The sequence below is a fragment of the Scleropages formosus genome, chromosome 10 (assembly GCF_900964775.1).
Source record: "Scleropages formosus chromosome 10, fSclFor1.1, whole genome shotgun sequence".
Classification (NCBI taxonomy): Eukaryota; Metazoa; Chordata; class Actinopteri; order Osteoglossiformes; family Osteoglossidae; genus Scleropages; species Scleropages formosus.
Window position 1 is genome coordinate 11,415,692 of NC_041815.1, and position 14,823 is coordinate 11,430,514.

The window sequence follows — 14,823 nt, forward strand, 5'->3', positions numbered from 1 at the left end:
TAATGCTAGCAACACATTGATAATCTGTTAGATAATCAAATCTGTTCTTAGTACTGGTACTTAGTACTACAACAAACAGAAGTATAAAGAGTTAATAACTTCTTTCTCCTCTTTATATTCTGCATTATCAGTACTAAGGCTCTGTATTCTCTCCTAGTACCAGTACTACAGCTCTTTGGGGACAGCTGGTAGCATAGTCTTTAGAGCCGCTGCCTTTGCACCCGAAGGTCAGAGGTTCAATTTCAACCTCCATCTGTAGTACCCTTGAGCAAGGTATTTACCCTAAATTGCTCCAGCAAAATTACCCTGCTGTATAAATAGATAAATAAGTGTAAGTATCTTAGCATTGTAAATTGCTTTGGAGAAAAACATCAGATACATGTATTTGTAATGTCTGTTGGTTAGTTAACACTTTAATCGAAAGCATCATATAGTACTTGCATCAGTATTTGACTAGCTAGAGCAAGTAAGGATACCACTCATGAGTAGAACTATAGTGGCCAGAAGGACTTAAATAACCTTCTGGCAGCAAGTACATATCTGCAACCTTGACATTTATCGTGACCTCAGCCATGTAACCCTGACTTACCAGCTAGTTTTTGCTATGCTGCTGCTCTGGATTTCTGATCAATTAACAGGACATCATATTGTATACTTGGAGATCACTTCACTTGAAAAGGGTGAACAAGTGTCTGTTGTACTTTTGGAACATGACATCCTGCCAAATGAAACCCAACCCGTGGGAATACCAAGACCTGAGTCAGTTAACAGTGTGGCCATCGGCCTTCATTACCATCTCAATTATACAAACCCATGGGAGAAGTTCTGTTTCCAACCTTCTCGAGGACCATTTTAAACTGGTAAACTTTATAACTCAAGTTACTCTGCAAGGTCTATTTCCACTTTACAAGTGCTACTATTAACCTTTATTTAGCCAATGCTATTGTGCAAGGTTACTTGGTTTTAAACAATTTAGGAAATGAACTTCAGTGTTTTACTCATAACCACAAGGAACTGAAGAACCATTGCTAGCATATGGATAAAACTATACTGTTATTACTTTTGAAAATCCAAGTCTCATATCAGCATTAGTATTGGGCTGTCTTGTAATTCACCATTGCCCAGTATAACTACAAGTTTGTGATTTTCAGGTTAACAATTGTGAAATGTCCTTCTGAAGTAAAATTTGAGACACAGTAAACAACTGTGTTACAGATGAGCAGTTGAAACATAAGCTAGCGGAGGGCTCGTCAGCTGACACGTCTATAAATGAGAGCTCCCAGTCAGTGCGGCCAGAGTCGGAGGAGACCAAGCACTTACTGCAGGACTACGGCCTCTTATCTTACACTGTTTTACACTTCAAGGTGCAACACGTCAGATCATCTGGTAATACTCAATGTTTACATTTACAGCGCAGTCAATTTGGGTATCCTAAAGTCAATTGTGTTAAGGCTAGGTTTGACATCATAAAATTCTTAGGTTGATATAAAATGTGAATTTTGCAAGCATCTATTTTTTGATGTACAACTTCTTTTTGAATAGTCAAATATAGACTACTTGTTTGAAATAATGAAGTAATTTTTGTTCACAGGCAGTGGTATGCTGCTTTGGAGTTGTGCTTTAACCAGTTTTATGGCCAAAGAAAACACAAGTGGCAAACACTTCTCCGTGCCTGAAACTTGAGGGTAAATTTGCCTTTGATTAGTTAGTTAATGCACAAACTATTATATTAAAGGATAAATCAGAGATCCCATATTGTACACCGATGAAGAGGAAAAACATGTTTTTGCCTCGTTTTCAGGAAGAAAACTTTGTGGTGTCTTTTTGGGAAGAAATCCGTGCCATTTTGCAGAATTCCCCCAGGACTCCTCAGTCATGGCTGGACTCAAACCAAAAGATTTTGCTCCCACAGCTGCTGTCAAGTTCTTTGGTGCTGGAACAGCGGCTTGCATTGCTGACCTGGTTACTTTCCCCCTGGATACAGCCAAAGTGAGGCTTCAAGTAAGTGAACATGAAGCCTGAAAAATGCCTTTAGTAAGAGTGTCTTAGCATCACTGTGTTCGTGTCATTTAGCAATTTATGAGAAGTTAATCTGAAGACAGATGTGAAGACTCCTCTCTGTGTTATAGATCCAAGGGGAATCCAAATCTACAGAGAAGAGCAGCGGGGTGCGATATCGTGGTGTGTTTGGCACTATTGCCACCATGGTGCGGGTGGAGGGACCACGCAGCTTGTACAGTGGCCTGGTGGCTGGGCTCCAGAGGCAGATGAGCTTTGCCTCAGTCCGCATCGGGCTCTATGACTCAATGAAACAGTTTTACACATATGGATCGGAGAGTAAGTTGAATGGGGTTAGGAAAGACAGGCAGCAATCTTATATCTTCTAATCCAGGAGCAAAAATACTCTGAATTCTGAGATGAGAAATTCTGATCTGATCTCATTTCTGTCTCCCAGATGCTGGTGTTGCCAGTCGGCTCATGGCAGGCTGCACCACTGGGGCAATGGCCGTGGCTTTTGCACAGCCCACAGATGTGGTGAAGGTGCGTTTCCAGGCCCAGATGCGTGGAACCAGTGAGACGAAGAGGTACAATGGCACTATGGATGCCTATAAGACCATTGCTCAAGATGAGGGTGTCAGAGGGCTTTGGAAAGGTAATCTAGCTTGGTATTTACCTGCAACTCTAAAATATAATCCTACCATCCTCCTGCTGTCAGACAGTGCAGATATTATGGAAACTCAGTTTCTTCCACATTTGTCTTATTTTAGGGTGTACGCCTAACATAATCAGAAATGCCATTGTGAACTGTTCCGAGTTGGTCACCTATGACATCATCAAGGAACTCATCCTAAAGTATGACCTCATGACAGGTGAGGAGCATGTCATAGCTCAAAAATCAGTATTTTTATGTCTGTTTTGCTTGTCTAAATAATCTCTTTGCTGAATGAATTATGTGTGAAATCTGAAAGTTTTGAAGTATTATATGCAAGTATGTTTATGAAAAAACCTAGAAACAGAAAAAGTACTATGATGTGCCACTCAGATGTGCTACACTATGTCTAAGAAAATTTCTTATTCCCCTCCTGATTTTTATTTAGAAATGCTTTGTTGTGTTTCATAGATAATTTGCCCTGCCACTTCACGGCTGCCTTTGGAGCAGGTTTCTGCACCACCATTGTTGCATCTCCAGTAGATGTTGTGAAGACACGTTTCATGAACTCCTCTGCTGGGGAGTACAACAGCGCCATCAACTGTGCCTTCACCATGCTTAAAAAGGAAGGACCAGCAGCCTTCTACAAGGGGTATGTGCAGTGGTGATATATAGCAGAATTTTAGTCACACATTGTTGTGGTTGATGGTCATATGAATTTTTCAATTTTTTTTTTTTATCTTCCAGTTTCATGCCATCCTTCCTGAGGTTGGGGTCCTGGAATATTGTGATGTTCGTCTCATATGAACAAATCAAGAGAGCCATGTCAAGAGCTCAGCAGTCCTGGGAATCTCCAATATGAGCCTAAATGTTGGGACTATCATTCATGGTTACTCTTGGGGGCTTTCTCATAACCACTCTGACACCACAGAGGCTTGTGGCATTTTGTGGAAAAACATGCAGGGATGCTGCCTGAAAAGAAAAAAGGACACTTTTACAATTGAGTGACAAGTAAAGGTAGCAGAACTGTAGAACCACATACTTAATTACAATCAGAATGAAGAAAGGATAGTCTAGTGCCTTGGAATTATTTTGAGCCATACAATCTGTTTTCTATGAGATTTACATCACTTTGGAGAAAAGTTTCTGCTAAATGAATAACTGCAAATGTAATGTAAATGTTTGTTTACACACACATTTTCAGAACCGCTTGTCCCATATGGGGTCACGGGGAACCGGAGCCTACCCGGCAGCACAGGGCGTAAGGCTACAGGGGGAGGGGACACACCCAGGACGGGACGCCAGTCCGTCGCAAGGCACCCCAAGCGGGACTCGAACCCCAGACCCACCGGAGAGCAGGACTGCGGTCCAACCCACTGCGCCACCGCACCCCCCTGTTTGTTTACAGTCTACCTCAAATTCTGTTTACTTAAATGCATTATTTTAACAAGAAGTCACACAATAAAGGAATTTTTGATTAAAAGATTACTCAAAAATCTGTGAACCCTGTGACATCTGCCCTTGTTTGAATTCAGATCTCAACTGAATTTCACAAAATGAGTAATCTGTTCACTGTTATTTTATATGTTTACAAAGGGTCCAATGATCAATGTTCAATAAATTCTTAATCTATTGCCGTGTCCCTCTGATTTATTCTATGGCTGCATTTTTAAAACCAACTTTCCAACTGAGGACAGCTTTTTTTAAGGACTATTAACCCAGTTATTACTAAACCTTTCATATTATACCATGGTCTAGATATTTAATATGTAATAAATTATTCAAAACATGGTAAATATTCATTAGAATAATAAAATGTAAGATTTACCTCAGCCATGGTTTGTTTTACAAAAGTGCATGTAACTGATACCAGACTCTTCTGAAGGAAGTATTTGTACTCACATTATACGCACAAGACATATCTATACAAAACACAAAATCAAAGATACTGTTTCATGCATTAGTGAACTTTCCCGATACTTTACTTATCCTTCTGTATGTACTACTGTATTTACTTGAATATAACTCACTTTTTTTCCCAAAATTCAAGTAAAAAAATTGGGGTGCGACATACGTGCAGGAATTATCGATAACTAACATTTTTCAGGAAAAAAAATTGACGTTCATAATTAAATCTTTAGTATTCATTACAATTTATAATTGCTCACATTATTTACAAAATTCTTTACGCAAACCTAACACATTCAAATACCTCGTCCTCCAATGCAGGAAACTTTCCGTATTTAGGTCCTCGGAATGCTTTTCTTGACTCGTTGGTGTTTTGTAATGCAAGTTTCTGTTTACACCAATATCGCACATACTCACTGTCACACCCTGCTGCTCCGGTGTCTTTCTGTGAAATCAATAATATTGAGTTTAAAACCAGCACTGTAACTTTAAAGTTTCTCTATATTTCAAGCAAAAATTACCACCAATTTCCAAGACATGAGATATACACACACACACACTTTCAGAACCGCTTGTCCCAAACAGGGTCGCAGGGGAACCGGAGCCTACCCGGCAACACAGGGCATAAGGCCGGAGGGGGAGGGGACACATCCAGGACAGGACGCCAGTCCGTCGCAAGGCACCCCAACCGGGACTCGAACCCCAGACCCACCAGATGAGCAGGACTGTGGACCAACCCACTGCGCCACCGTGCCCCCGACATGAGATACGCTATAAACAATACTTCACAAATGACTTATCAGAAGTGATTTGAAAGCGGAGCACGAAACGAACAAGGCCGGTACGCGTATGATTGGTACACTACAAGATCGCGTGAGTCAACAACGGGCAGGCCGACGATTGTTGAAATTCTGATTCTCAACCGAATTCCAAAATATCTGAAACTGCCATTATTATTATAGTTTTAAACTTTTTTTTTCATGTGCGAGGTATATGCGAAACTTTTTAATTTTTTTTTTTTTTGTAAAGTAAAATTAGGGGTGCGAGGAAAGAGGGCACAAGGAAGTTGCACTATATCTGCAGTTAAAATAGATCTTTCATTCATTTATCCAGCCTTCTTGAAGGTTCATATTTCTACATTGAGGGACATCCTTATGGCTGCCCATAGAGCAGAAAGCTCTTCTCAGTGTCATGTCAGACATGAGAATGCACCGGGGAATCACAAAGGAGAGCATGTGTACCACTATTATGATTTGGGCAACCTATAGTCCACCACCTCAAGCACACAGGAATGCAGCATCTTGGTTGCATAGAATTAGGCAACAGTTTCTGCCAGATCAGTCAGCTAAATATGTTTTTGGACTCTGAGGAGAGACAGTTCAACCGCATAGTGCATCATGAGCACTGTGGAGCATGGAAGCCTGAAATGACACCACCACATCTCATTCCAGTAGGGAGAGAAGTCAGAGCAGTGCCAAGTCCTCCATTTAGGCACACAGGAACCCTTTCTCTTGTACCTTCTGAAATAAGAGCTGTTGGAACCATTACACACAGAAGGTGCATGTAGACTGATCTTAACTGCTACCTGCAAATCCACCCCAGAGAAGTAAACAACTCAAAGATGCTTCTGTGTTTCTGTGTATGATTAGACTAGTGGTCACTGTTATACTGAAATTCAATGACAGCCATACTACTATTACAAATTTCTACCAGTTTTGAATGTAAAAGAGCATACAGTGATTTAAGTATTGTAATCAGAAAAGATGTCCTAAATACCCCCAAGACATCTTCAGATTTCTATTTGTTTCAGTTTTCTAAATGTCAAGTTGGAGCAAGTTGTCTGTGTCTCCACTCTCAGAAATATTCTACACTTCTGTTTGAGTGCTTGAAACTTTAATTATGATATGTGAAGTTCTGAGAAAATAACTGGTAGCATCAGGACATTGCTGTGAAGAAGCAGAGAAAAAAAATTAAAAACTGGTTCTACTCACACACTTTGTTAACCATTGGTCGAACCACCTGTCACAGTGGTCGGGAGCCTATCCCAGAGGCACAGGGCAAAAAGTTAGCCAGTACATTGCAGGGCTGCCACACACAAAGTCATTCACACATGCATGCACTACAGACAATTTAGATTCTCCAATTGACCTGAAATAGGCTTTTTAATTGTGGGAGGAAACCAGAGCACCCAACGAAAACCCTGGCAAATACAGGCACAAGCCACTTGTGAGGCAGCAGCACTACACACTGCACCACTGTGCTGCCTGAAAGTGCTTCTAAAATAAAAATAAGTAAAAAAATGCAATAATTTCTCCAATGTGTCTGTATCAATACATTCTGATTAGTGTATTTGCTACACTTACACATTCAGAACTTTTTGAAATACTTAATGATTCAGTGTTACCAGTAAAGTCAGTGGAAATAAACCAGAGGAAGGGGTACAAAGCTCAGGTGTGAAACATGTTGCATTACGAGGCATTCAACACAGCCGGCGACCAATGTGCCGCAACCAACTCTCAAAAAACTAGTGCTAATCTGCTACATTTCAAGATGTGCATTAATTCAGTTTCAGATGCCATTTAATCCAATACAGGGTAATGGTGGTCTGGAGTCTATCTGGGTAAGCACAGGATGTTAGGGAGGGTCAACCCTGGATGGCATTCCAGTCCACTGCATTGTAAATTGTCTTATGCCTTTGTTCAGCACTCTGTGTCAATGTGTGAGAAGAGTGCTCTATAAAAACAGAGAGATACATACAGCCAGTTGCTGCTTGACACCCCCCATCAGCCGCCAACCAAGGATTATAACACAGTTTCGGTGACTACTGGCAGTACTGCCATCCCTGGCGCCACCAGCAGCATAATGCCACCGGGGGGTGTCTGATGTTAATGGCCACATCACAGACATTAGGTCACTTCCTTCAGCAGCTTTCTTGACTTTGACCATATCCAGCTCAATGCTTTCTCAGCAGCAGTTTGAAGACGCTTGGAGGCAGCTCTCATAGTGCGACCATCAAGACCCAGACGGGAGAGGAAAGAGGTCATGGATCGGCCAATGAACTCGTGACATCCGACCTCCTTTGGTCACACAGAAGCAGACCAGTCGCCATCCTTGCATGTCCTGTGGAGTTGTTCATACCTTGCCTTTTTGCACTCAAACGCCTCTTCCATGTTCTGTTCCCAGGTCACTGTGAGTTTAACCAAAAGCAGATGTTTGATGGAGTCCACCTAAACAACCAGATCTGGTCGTTCATTTGTGGTGGCAATGTGAACAGGAAACATCAGTCCCTCACCCAGATCAACAGCAACTTGCCAGTCTGAAGCACTGGAAAGAAGTCCCGACCAACCAGATTGCTCCCTCTGAGGTAATCATTCACTCTGCCTGCAGAAAACCACTCTCTCAAGTGTCTTCTGAGCAGGTTTCTTGCTGATCACACTGTTGCTGCACAATGCTTGACAGGATCTCCAGTATCTGGTTGTGGTGCCAAGTGTACATCCTTAGAAGTTGCCTACAAACAGATAGCACATGGCAGAGTGACCTGTGCTCAAAGCCATAGCAGGTACACCAGTCAAATTCCACATATCCCCACAACCTGAGATTTACTGGGAATGGCAAGAGATCATACACTGAGCGCAGCAGGAATGAGGTAGAAGGCTGATCCACTGTCCAAGGATTGTCCATATGACCCTTCGTGACTCCACTGTCTCCCATTTTGTCCATGCACCCTGCTTGACGTGACTAGCTGAGACTGTGAGATGGGATTCCTCCTCAAGTGCACATAGTTCTGTGACTACCAAATCATGACAATCTGCTGGACCTTCCTTTTTAAACCACTTGTGTGTGCTTTGAGACCAGCTCTTTGTTTGCACTGTGCCAGTCCATAGGCCGGCTTCAGCAACTGCAGATGCAGCAGACCACTTTCTAACTGTACGAATGTCAGGCTGAACACGCAGTGTAACTTGAACTGAATTGAATTACATACATTCTTTGACTCCCACATACGCATATAACAGACAATTTATTCACTGCCAATAACTGCTTATCCCAAGGTAGTGCCACAGTGGTATGTAAGCATAGGGAACTAGGCAATACAGGGTACCCATCCATCCCAGGGTGGCCAAACACATTCACATGTTTTGGGCAATTTCGAGTCACCAATTCACCTGAAACACTTAGTTTATACATTACATTTATATTTGTTCATTTAGCAGATGCTATTCTCCAAAGCAACATACATCTCACAGAAAATACAATTTGTGCATTACCTTAGGAGAGACATAGCTGCAGATGTGTGGCTTAAGAACAGTTAGTTTCCTTCACCATATGCACCGACATTCATCACGCAAGCATCACTACTCTCCTCTCTTAACCAGCTTGGGATCAAAGGTGCGGTACTCAGATGGTGTGAGTCCTACCTCTCTGACAGATCCTATCAAGTGGTCTGGCAGAGTTCTCGTTCTTCTCCTCGGCCTCTCTCAACCGGTGTTCCGCAGGACTCGGTATTGGGTCCTCTTCTTTTCTCCATCTACACCTCCTCCCTTGGTCCGGTCATAGCCTCCCATGGATTCAAATACCACTGCTATGCTGATGATACCCAGCTTTTCCTCTCCTTTCCACCTGGTGTGTCAGACATCTCCATACGCATTGCTGCCTGCCTGTCGGACATCTCTTCATGGATGTATGATCACCACCTCCAACTCAACCTCTCCAAAACAGAGATTCTTTACCTCCCAGCTGGCCTGTCCTCCTGTCGCGACCTCTCGATCAAACTGGACAACTCACTCATTTTGCCTAGCTCCTTTGCTAAGAGTCTGGGAGTTACGATTGATGCGAGTCTGTCATTCTCTCAACATATTGAAGCCACAACCCGGTCCTGCAGATACATCCTGCATAATATTCGTAGGATCCCTCCCTACTTCACTACTGACTCTGCCCAACTACTTGTCCAGGCCATGGTGACTTCCCGTCTGGACTACTGCAACTCTCTTCTGTGTGGCCTTCCTGCTAATGCCATCAAACCTCTGCAGCTTCTACAGAATGCTGCTGCACGAGTTGTGTTTGATTTGCCAAAGCGCTCCCATGTATCTCCTCAACTCATTTCTCTGCACTGGCTTCCTATAGCTGCCCATATCAAATTCAAAACCCTGGTTACTGTGTACAAATGCATCAATAGAACTGCTCCTGGCTATTTACAGGACTTGATCAACTGGTACACCCCAGCCAGGCCCCTTCGCTCATCTACTTCTGCTTGCTTGGTGGACCCACGCACGAAAGGCAAAGCTCGGAGGTTCTCGGTTCTGGATTTGTTGTGGTGGAATGACCTTCCCTTGTCACTCAGAACTGTAGAAACTCTGTCTGTTTTCAAGAAGGGTCTGAAAAACCACCTTTTCCAGATCCACTTTGCCCAAGATTTCTTCAGCTCATCTGTGGCATAACCGTTCACACATCATAACTTCAGAAGCATCCCCAGATACAACCTTTATTCAGCCATTACTCTGGTATTGTACTGCTCATTTGTGTACCTTATAATATTTAATAAAAAAATTTTTTTAAAAAATGGTGTCGGTATCGGGATTTGTCTGTGTCTTAAGCACCTACTTGAACGATGAACCTCGGTGTAGCAAGTGGTAGGGAACAAATTAGATTTGCTTGAGACTTTCATGTCTGCAACTATGTCTCCTTCTCTCAATGTAATGCATAAATTGTACTTTTGCTGAGAAGTACATCGCTTTGGACAAAAGCATCTGCTAAATGAATAAATGTAAATGTAAGTAGCTGCAAAAAACTTTATCAGAATATTGCTGATCACTCAGTACATCATGATACATCACTAACTACATTGCGACAGAAATGGTATAATGTGTTTGCTTTTTTTTTTTAATATACTGTCGGAGGAAACCCACCCAAATGCAGGGAGAGCATGCAACACCCTCACACATTTAATCCCACATCCAAATTTATGACCCAGTGCTAGCCGCTGCACCCCTGTGCCATCTCTCAAAACTGTTCATGTTATTGAATTTATTGATTAAGCCACTTTCTGTGGAACCAAATAAACACAATATCCATCCATCCATCTTCCTCCACTTGTCCGGGGCCGGGTCGCGGGGGCAGCAGTTCAAGCAGAGTCCTCCAGACTTCCCTCTCCCCGCACACCAACTCCAGTTCCTCTGGGGAAACCCCAAGGCGTTCCCAGGCCAGCTAGGAGACGTAGTCTCTCGTGTCCTGGGTCTGCCTCAAGGCATCCTCCCAGTGGGACATGCCCGGAACATCTCACCAGGAAGGTGTCCAGGAGGCATCCGGAACAGATGCCTGAGCCACCTCAACTGGCTCCTCTCAATGCGGAGGAGCAGCGGCTCTACTCCAAGCTCCTCCCGGGTGACTGAGCTCCTCACCCTATCCCTAAGGGTGCGCCCAGCCACTCTGCGGAGGAAACTCATTTCTGCCGCTTGTATCCGTGATCTCATTCTTTCGGTCATGATCCAGAGTTCATGACCATAGGTGAGGGTAGGAATGTAGATTGACCGGTAAATTGAGAGCCTCGCCTTACGACTCAGCTCCTTCTTCACCACAACAGACCAGTACAATGACCGCATTACTGCGGACGCCTCACCGATCCATCTGTCAACCTGCCGCTCCATTTTTCCCTCACTCGTGAACAAGACCCCGAGATACTTAAACTCCTCGACTTGAGGGAGCAACTCCCCCCTAACCCGGAGGGGGCAAGCCATCCTTTTCCGACTGAGAACCATGGCCTCGGATTTGGAGGTGCTGATTCTCATCCCCGCCGCTTCACACTCGGCTGCAAACCTCTCCAGTGCACGCTGTAGGTCTTGATTCGATGAAGCCAACAGGACCGCATCGTCCGCAAAAAGCAGAGACGAGATCCTGCGGCCACTAAAACAGACACCCTCCGTTCCCTGGCTGCGCCTAGAAATTCTGTCCATGAAGACAATGAACAGAATCGGTGATAAAGGGCAGCCCTGGCGGAGTCCAACATGCACCGGGAACAGGTCTGACTTACTGCCGGCAATGCGAACCAAGCTCCTGCTCCGGTCATACAGGGAACGAACAGCCCGTAGCAGCGAGCCCTAAAACCCATAATCCCGAAGTACCTCCCACAGGATGCCACGAGGGATACGGTCAAATACCTTCTCCAGGTCCACAAAACACATATGGACTGGTTGGGCAAACTCCCACGAACCCTCCAGCACCCTAGTGAGGGTATAGAGCTGGTCCAGTGTTCCACGGCCAGGACGAAAACCGCATTGTTCCTCCTGAATCCGAGGTTCGACTATCGGTCGGATTCTCCTCTCCAGTACCCTGGCATAGACTTTCCCAGGGAGGCAAAGGAGTGTGATCCCCCTATAGTTGGAACACAATCTCCGATCCCCCTTCTTAAAAAGAGGGACCACCACCCCGGTCTGCCAGTCCAGAGGCACCGTTCCCGAACTCCACGCGATGCTGCAGAGGCGTGTCAGCCAAGACAGCCCCACAACATCCAGAGACTTGAGAAACTTGGGGCGGATCTCATCCACCCCCGGAGCCTTGCCACCGAGGAGTTTTTTGACTACCTCAGCAACTTCAGCCAGGGTAATGGACGAGTCCCCCTCCGAGTCCCTGGACTCAGCTTCCTCTACGGAAGGCGTGTCGGAGGGATTGAGGAGATCCTCAAAGTACTCCTTCCACCGCCCGAGGACATCCTCAGTTGAGGTCAGCAGCGCACCACTTCCACTGTAAACAGTGTGGGCGGAACACCGCTTCCCCCTTCTGAGTCGCTGGACGGTTTGCCAGAATCTCTTTGAGGCCGACCAAAAGTCTTCCTCCATAGCCTCACCGAACTCCTCCCAAGCTTGAGTTTTTGCCGCGGCGACTGCCAGAGCCGTGCTCCATTTGGCCCGCCGGTACCCGTCAGCTGCTTCAGGAGTCCTGTGAGCCAGCCAGGCCCGATAGAACTCCTTCTTCAGCTTGACGGCATCCCTTACCTCTGGTGTCCACCACCGTGTTCGGGGATTGTTGCCGCGACAGGTACCGGAGACTTTATGGCCGCAGCTCCGAACCGCCGCCCCGACAATGGAGGTGTGGAACATAGTCCATTTGGACTCAATACCCCCAGTCTCCCTCGGGACCTGGTTGAAGCTCTGTTGGAGGTGGGAGTTGAAGACCTCTCTGACAGGGGCCTCCGCCAAATGTTCCCAACAGACCCTCACTATGCGTTTGGGCCTGCCAGGTCTGTCCAGCTTTTTCCCCTGCCATCGAATCCAACTCGCCACCAGGTGGTGATCAGTTGACAACTCAGCCCCTCTCTTCACCCAAGTGTGCAAGACATATGGCCGAAGATCAGAAGAAACGACTACAAAGTCGATCATTGACCTCCGACCTAGGGTGTCCTTGTGCCAAGTGCACTGATGGACACCCTTATGCATGAACATGGTGCTCGTTATGGACAAACCGTGACTAGCACAGAAATCCAATAACAACTCACCACTCGGGTTCAGATCAGGGAGGCTGTTCCTCCCAATCACGCCCCTCCAGGTGTCACTGTCGCTGCCCACGTGGGCGTTAAAGTCCCCCAGTAGAACAACAGAGTCCCCAGTGGGAGCGCTTTCCAGCACACCCCCGAGGGACTCCAAAAAGGCCGGGTACTCTGCACTGCTGCTAGGCGTATAAGCACAAACGACAGTGAGAGACAGTTCCCTGACCCGAAGGCGCAGGGAGACGACCCTCTCATTCACTGGGGTAGACTCCAACACATGGCGGCTGAACTGGGGGGCTATTAACAAGGCCACACCGGCCTGCCGTCTCTCACCCTGGGCAATGCCAGAATAGTGGAGAGTCCACCCCTGGTCGAGAAGAGTGGTTCAAGAACCCAAGCTGTGAGTGGAAGTGAGCCCGACTATATCTAGATGGTATCTTTCAACCTCCCGCACCAGCTCAGGCTCCTTCCCCGCCAGTGAGGGGACATTCCAAGTCCCAAAAGCCAGAGTTGGCGCCCGAGGTTTGGGTCGGCTGGGTGCTCGGCCCCGACCACCGCCCAAATCACAATGCACTGGCCCCTTACGGTCTCTCCGGCGGGTGGTGAGCCCACCAAAGAGCGGCTCCACGTCATGGCTTCGGGCTGAGCCCAGCCAGGCCCCGTGGGCATAGACCTGGCCACCAGGTGCTCGCATGCAAGCCCCTCCCCAGGCCTGGCTCCAGGGTGGGGCCCCAGTGGCCCCATACCGGGCGGGGTAAACGAAAGTCTTGGTTTAATTGTCATCATAAGGGGCTTTTGAAGCGCACTTTGTCTCGTCTGTCATCCAGGACCTGTTTGCCATGGGAGACCCTACCAGGGGCATACAGCCCCAGGCAACATAGCTCCTGAAATCATTCAGGCACTCAAACCCCTCTACCACGGTAAGGGGGCGGTTCAAGGAAGGGTAACACACACACACAAAAACCTTCATGCAGGTTTTACTCTCAATCATATATACTAATTTAAATCTCTGAACACTGCTGTTGTTCTTCCCTTCAGCATCATATGTTTGTACCCTGTGTACCAGATTTTTTTTTTTTTTTTTTTTTTTTGCAGTGTGGTCTGACCAGTTCAATGTTTGTTTAGCCACCGCAAGGCATTTGAAACTACAATCTTTCATTGCTTCTTGAGTTTTGTTAGCCTTTTCCTTCACTGTAAAGTTTATGCACACATTCAGCAAGTGTTCATGAAATTGTCAAATAAGTTTATCATGGGGGGGCGTGGAGCAGCAAGTTTGAGCGAGTCCTGCTCTCTTGCGAGTGTGGGGTTCAAGTCCCGCTTGGTGTGCCTTGCAACGGACTGAAATCCCGTCCTGGGTGTGTCCCTGCGTCCTGTTTGCCGGGTTAGGCTCCGGTTCGCCGCGGCTCCAGACAGTGTATGTGTATTTATCTCAAGCATTCACGTCGCACATAAGCATCCGGCACGCAGTGTACAATACACTTAGTTGACTAGACGGACAGAAACGTCGTATTTCTCCGGTTTTGAAAGTTCTCAAAAACTACTCAACTGTTTGCTTCGGAATTTAATCTGAGGCGACGTAAGTAGTATAATGAATAGATACAATAACACAAAGATGGACTGTCACAAATTTTTAACTATCCCAACACTCCCCCGTTCTTTCCAATGCATTCAAACCGCAGCAACATATTCTACGTAACGAACGTTGGAAACACCACCCTATTTCATGCTTTGCAGTGACAACGCTGCGCAATGATGACGTTCACCTAAACGCTCTATTCCAGGTATACGC

The 14,823-nt window shown here is 45.8% G+C and overlaps 1 protein-coding gene across 4 annotated transcripts; it reads left to right on the plus strand.

Annotated features, from left to right (window-relative positions):
* The first annotated feature begins 327 nt into the window (after positions 1 to 327).
* Positions 328 to 3,890, plus strand: LOC108938326 (mitochondrial uncoupling protein 2-like). Of its 4 annotated transcripts, XR_001966411.1 has the most exons (10): positions 328 to 860; positions 1,216 to 1,386; positions 1,592 to 1,685; positions 1,802 to 2,001; positions 2,130 to 2,337; positions 2,456 to 2,653; positions 2,769 to 2,870; positions 3,122 to 3,302; positions 3,398 to 3,667; positions 3,855 to 3,890. XR_001966411.1 is itself a non-coding variant. In XM_018758821.1 (9 exons), the coding sequence occupies exons 3-8, from the start codon at positions 1,876 to 1,878 to the stop codon at positions 3,510 to 3,512; spliced, it is 930 nt and encodes a 309-aa protein (XP_018614337.1). In that variant the 5' UTR covers positions 889 to 1,386; positions 1,592 to 1,685; positions 1,802 to 1,875; the 3' UTR covers positions 3,513 to 3,520; positions 3,855 to 3,890. The 4 variants fall into 4 exon arrangements, 2 of the variants coding, with proteins under 2 accessions (XP_018614337.1, XP_018614336.1); XM_018758821.1 differs by lacking the exon at positions 328 to 860 and having other exon boundaries at positions 889 to 1,386; positions 3,398 to 3,520; XR_001966410.1 differs by lacking the exon at positions 328 to 860 and having other exon boundaries at positions 890 to 1,386.
* Positions 3,891 to 14,823: the final 10,933 nt, after the last annotated feature.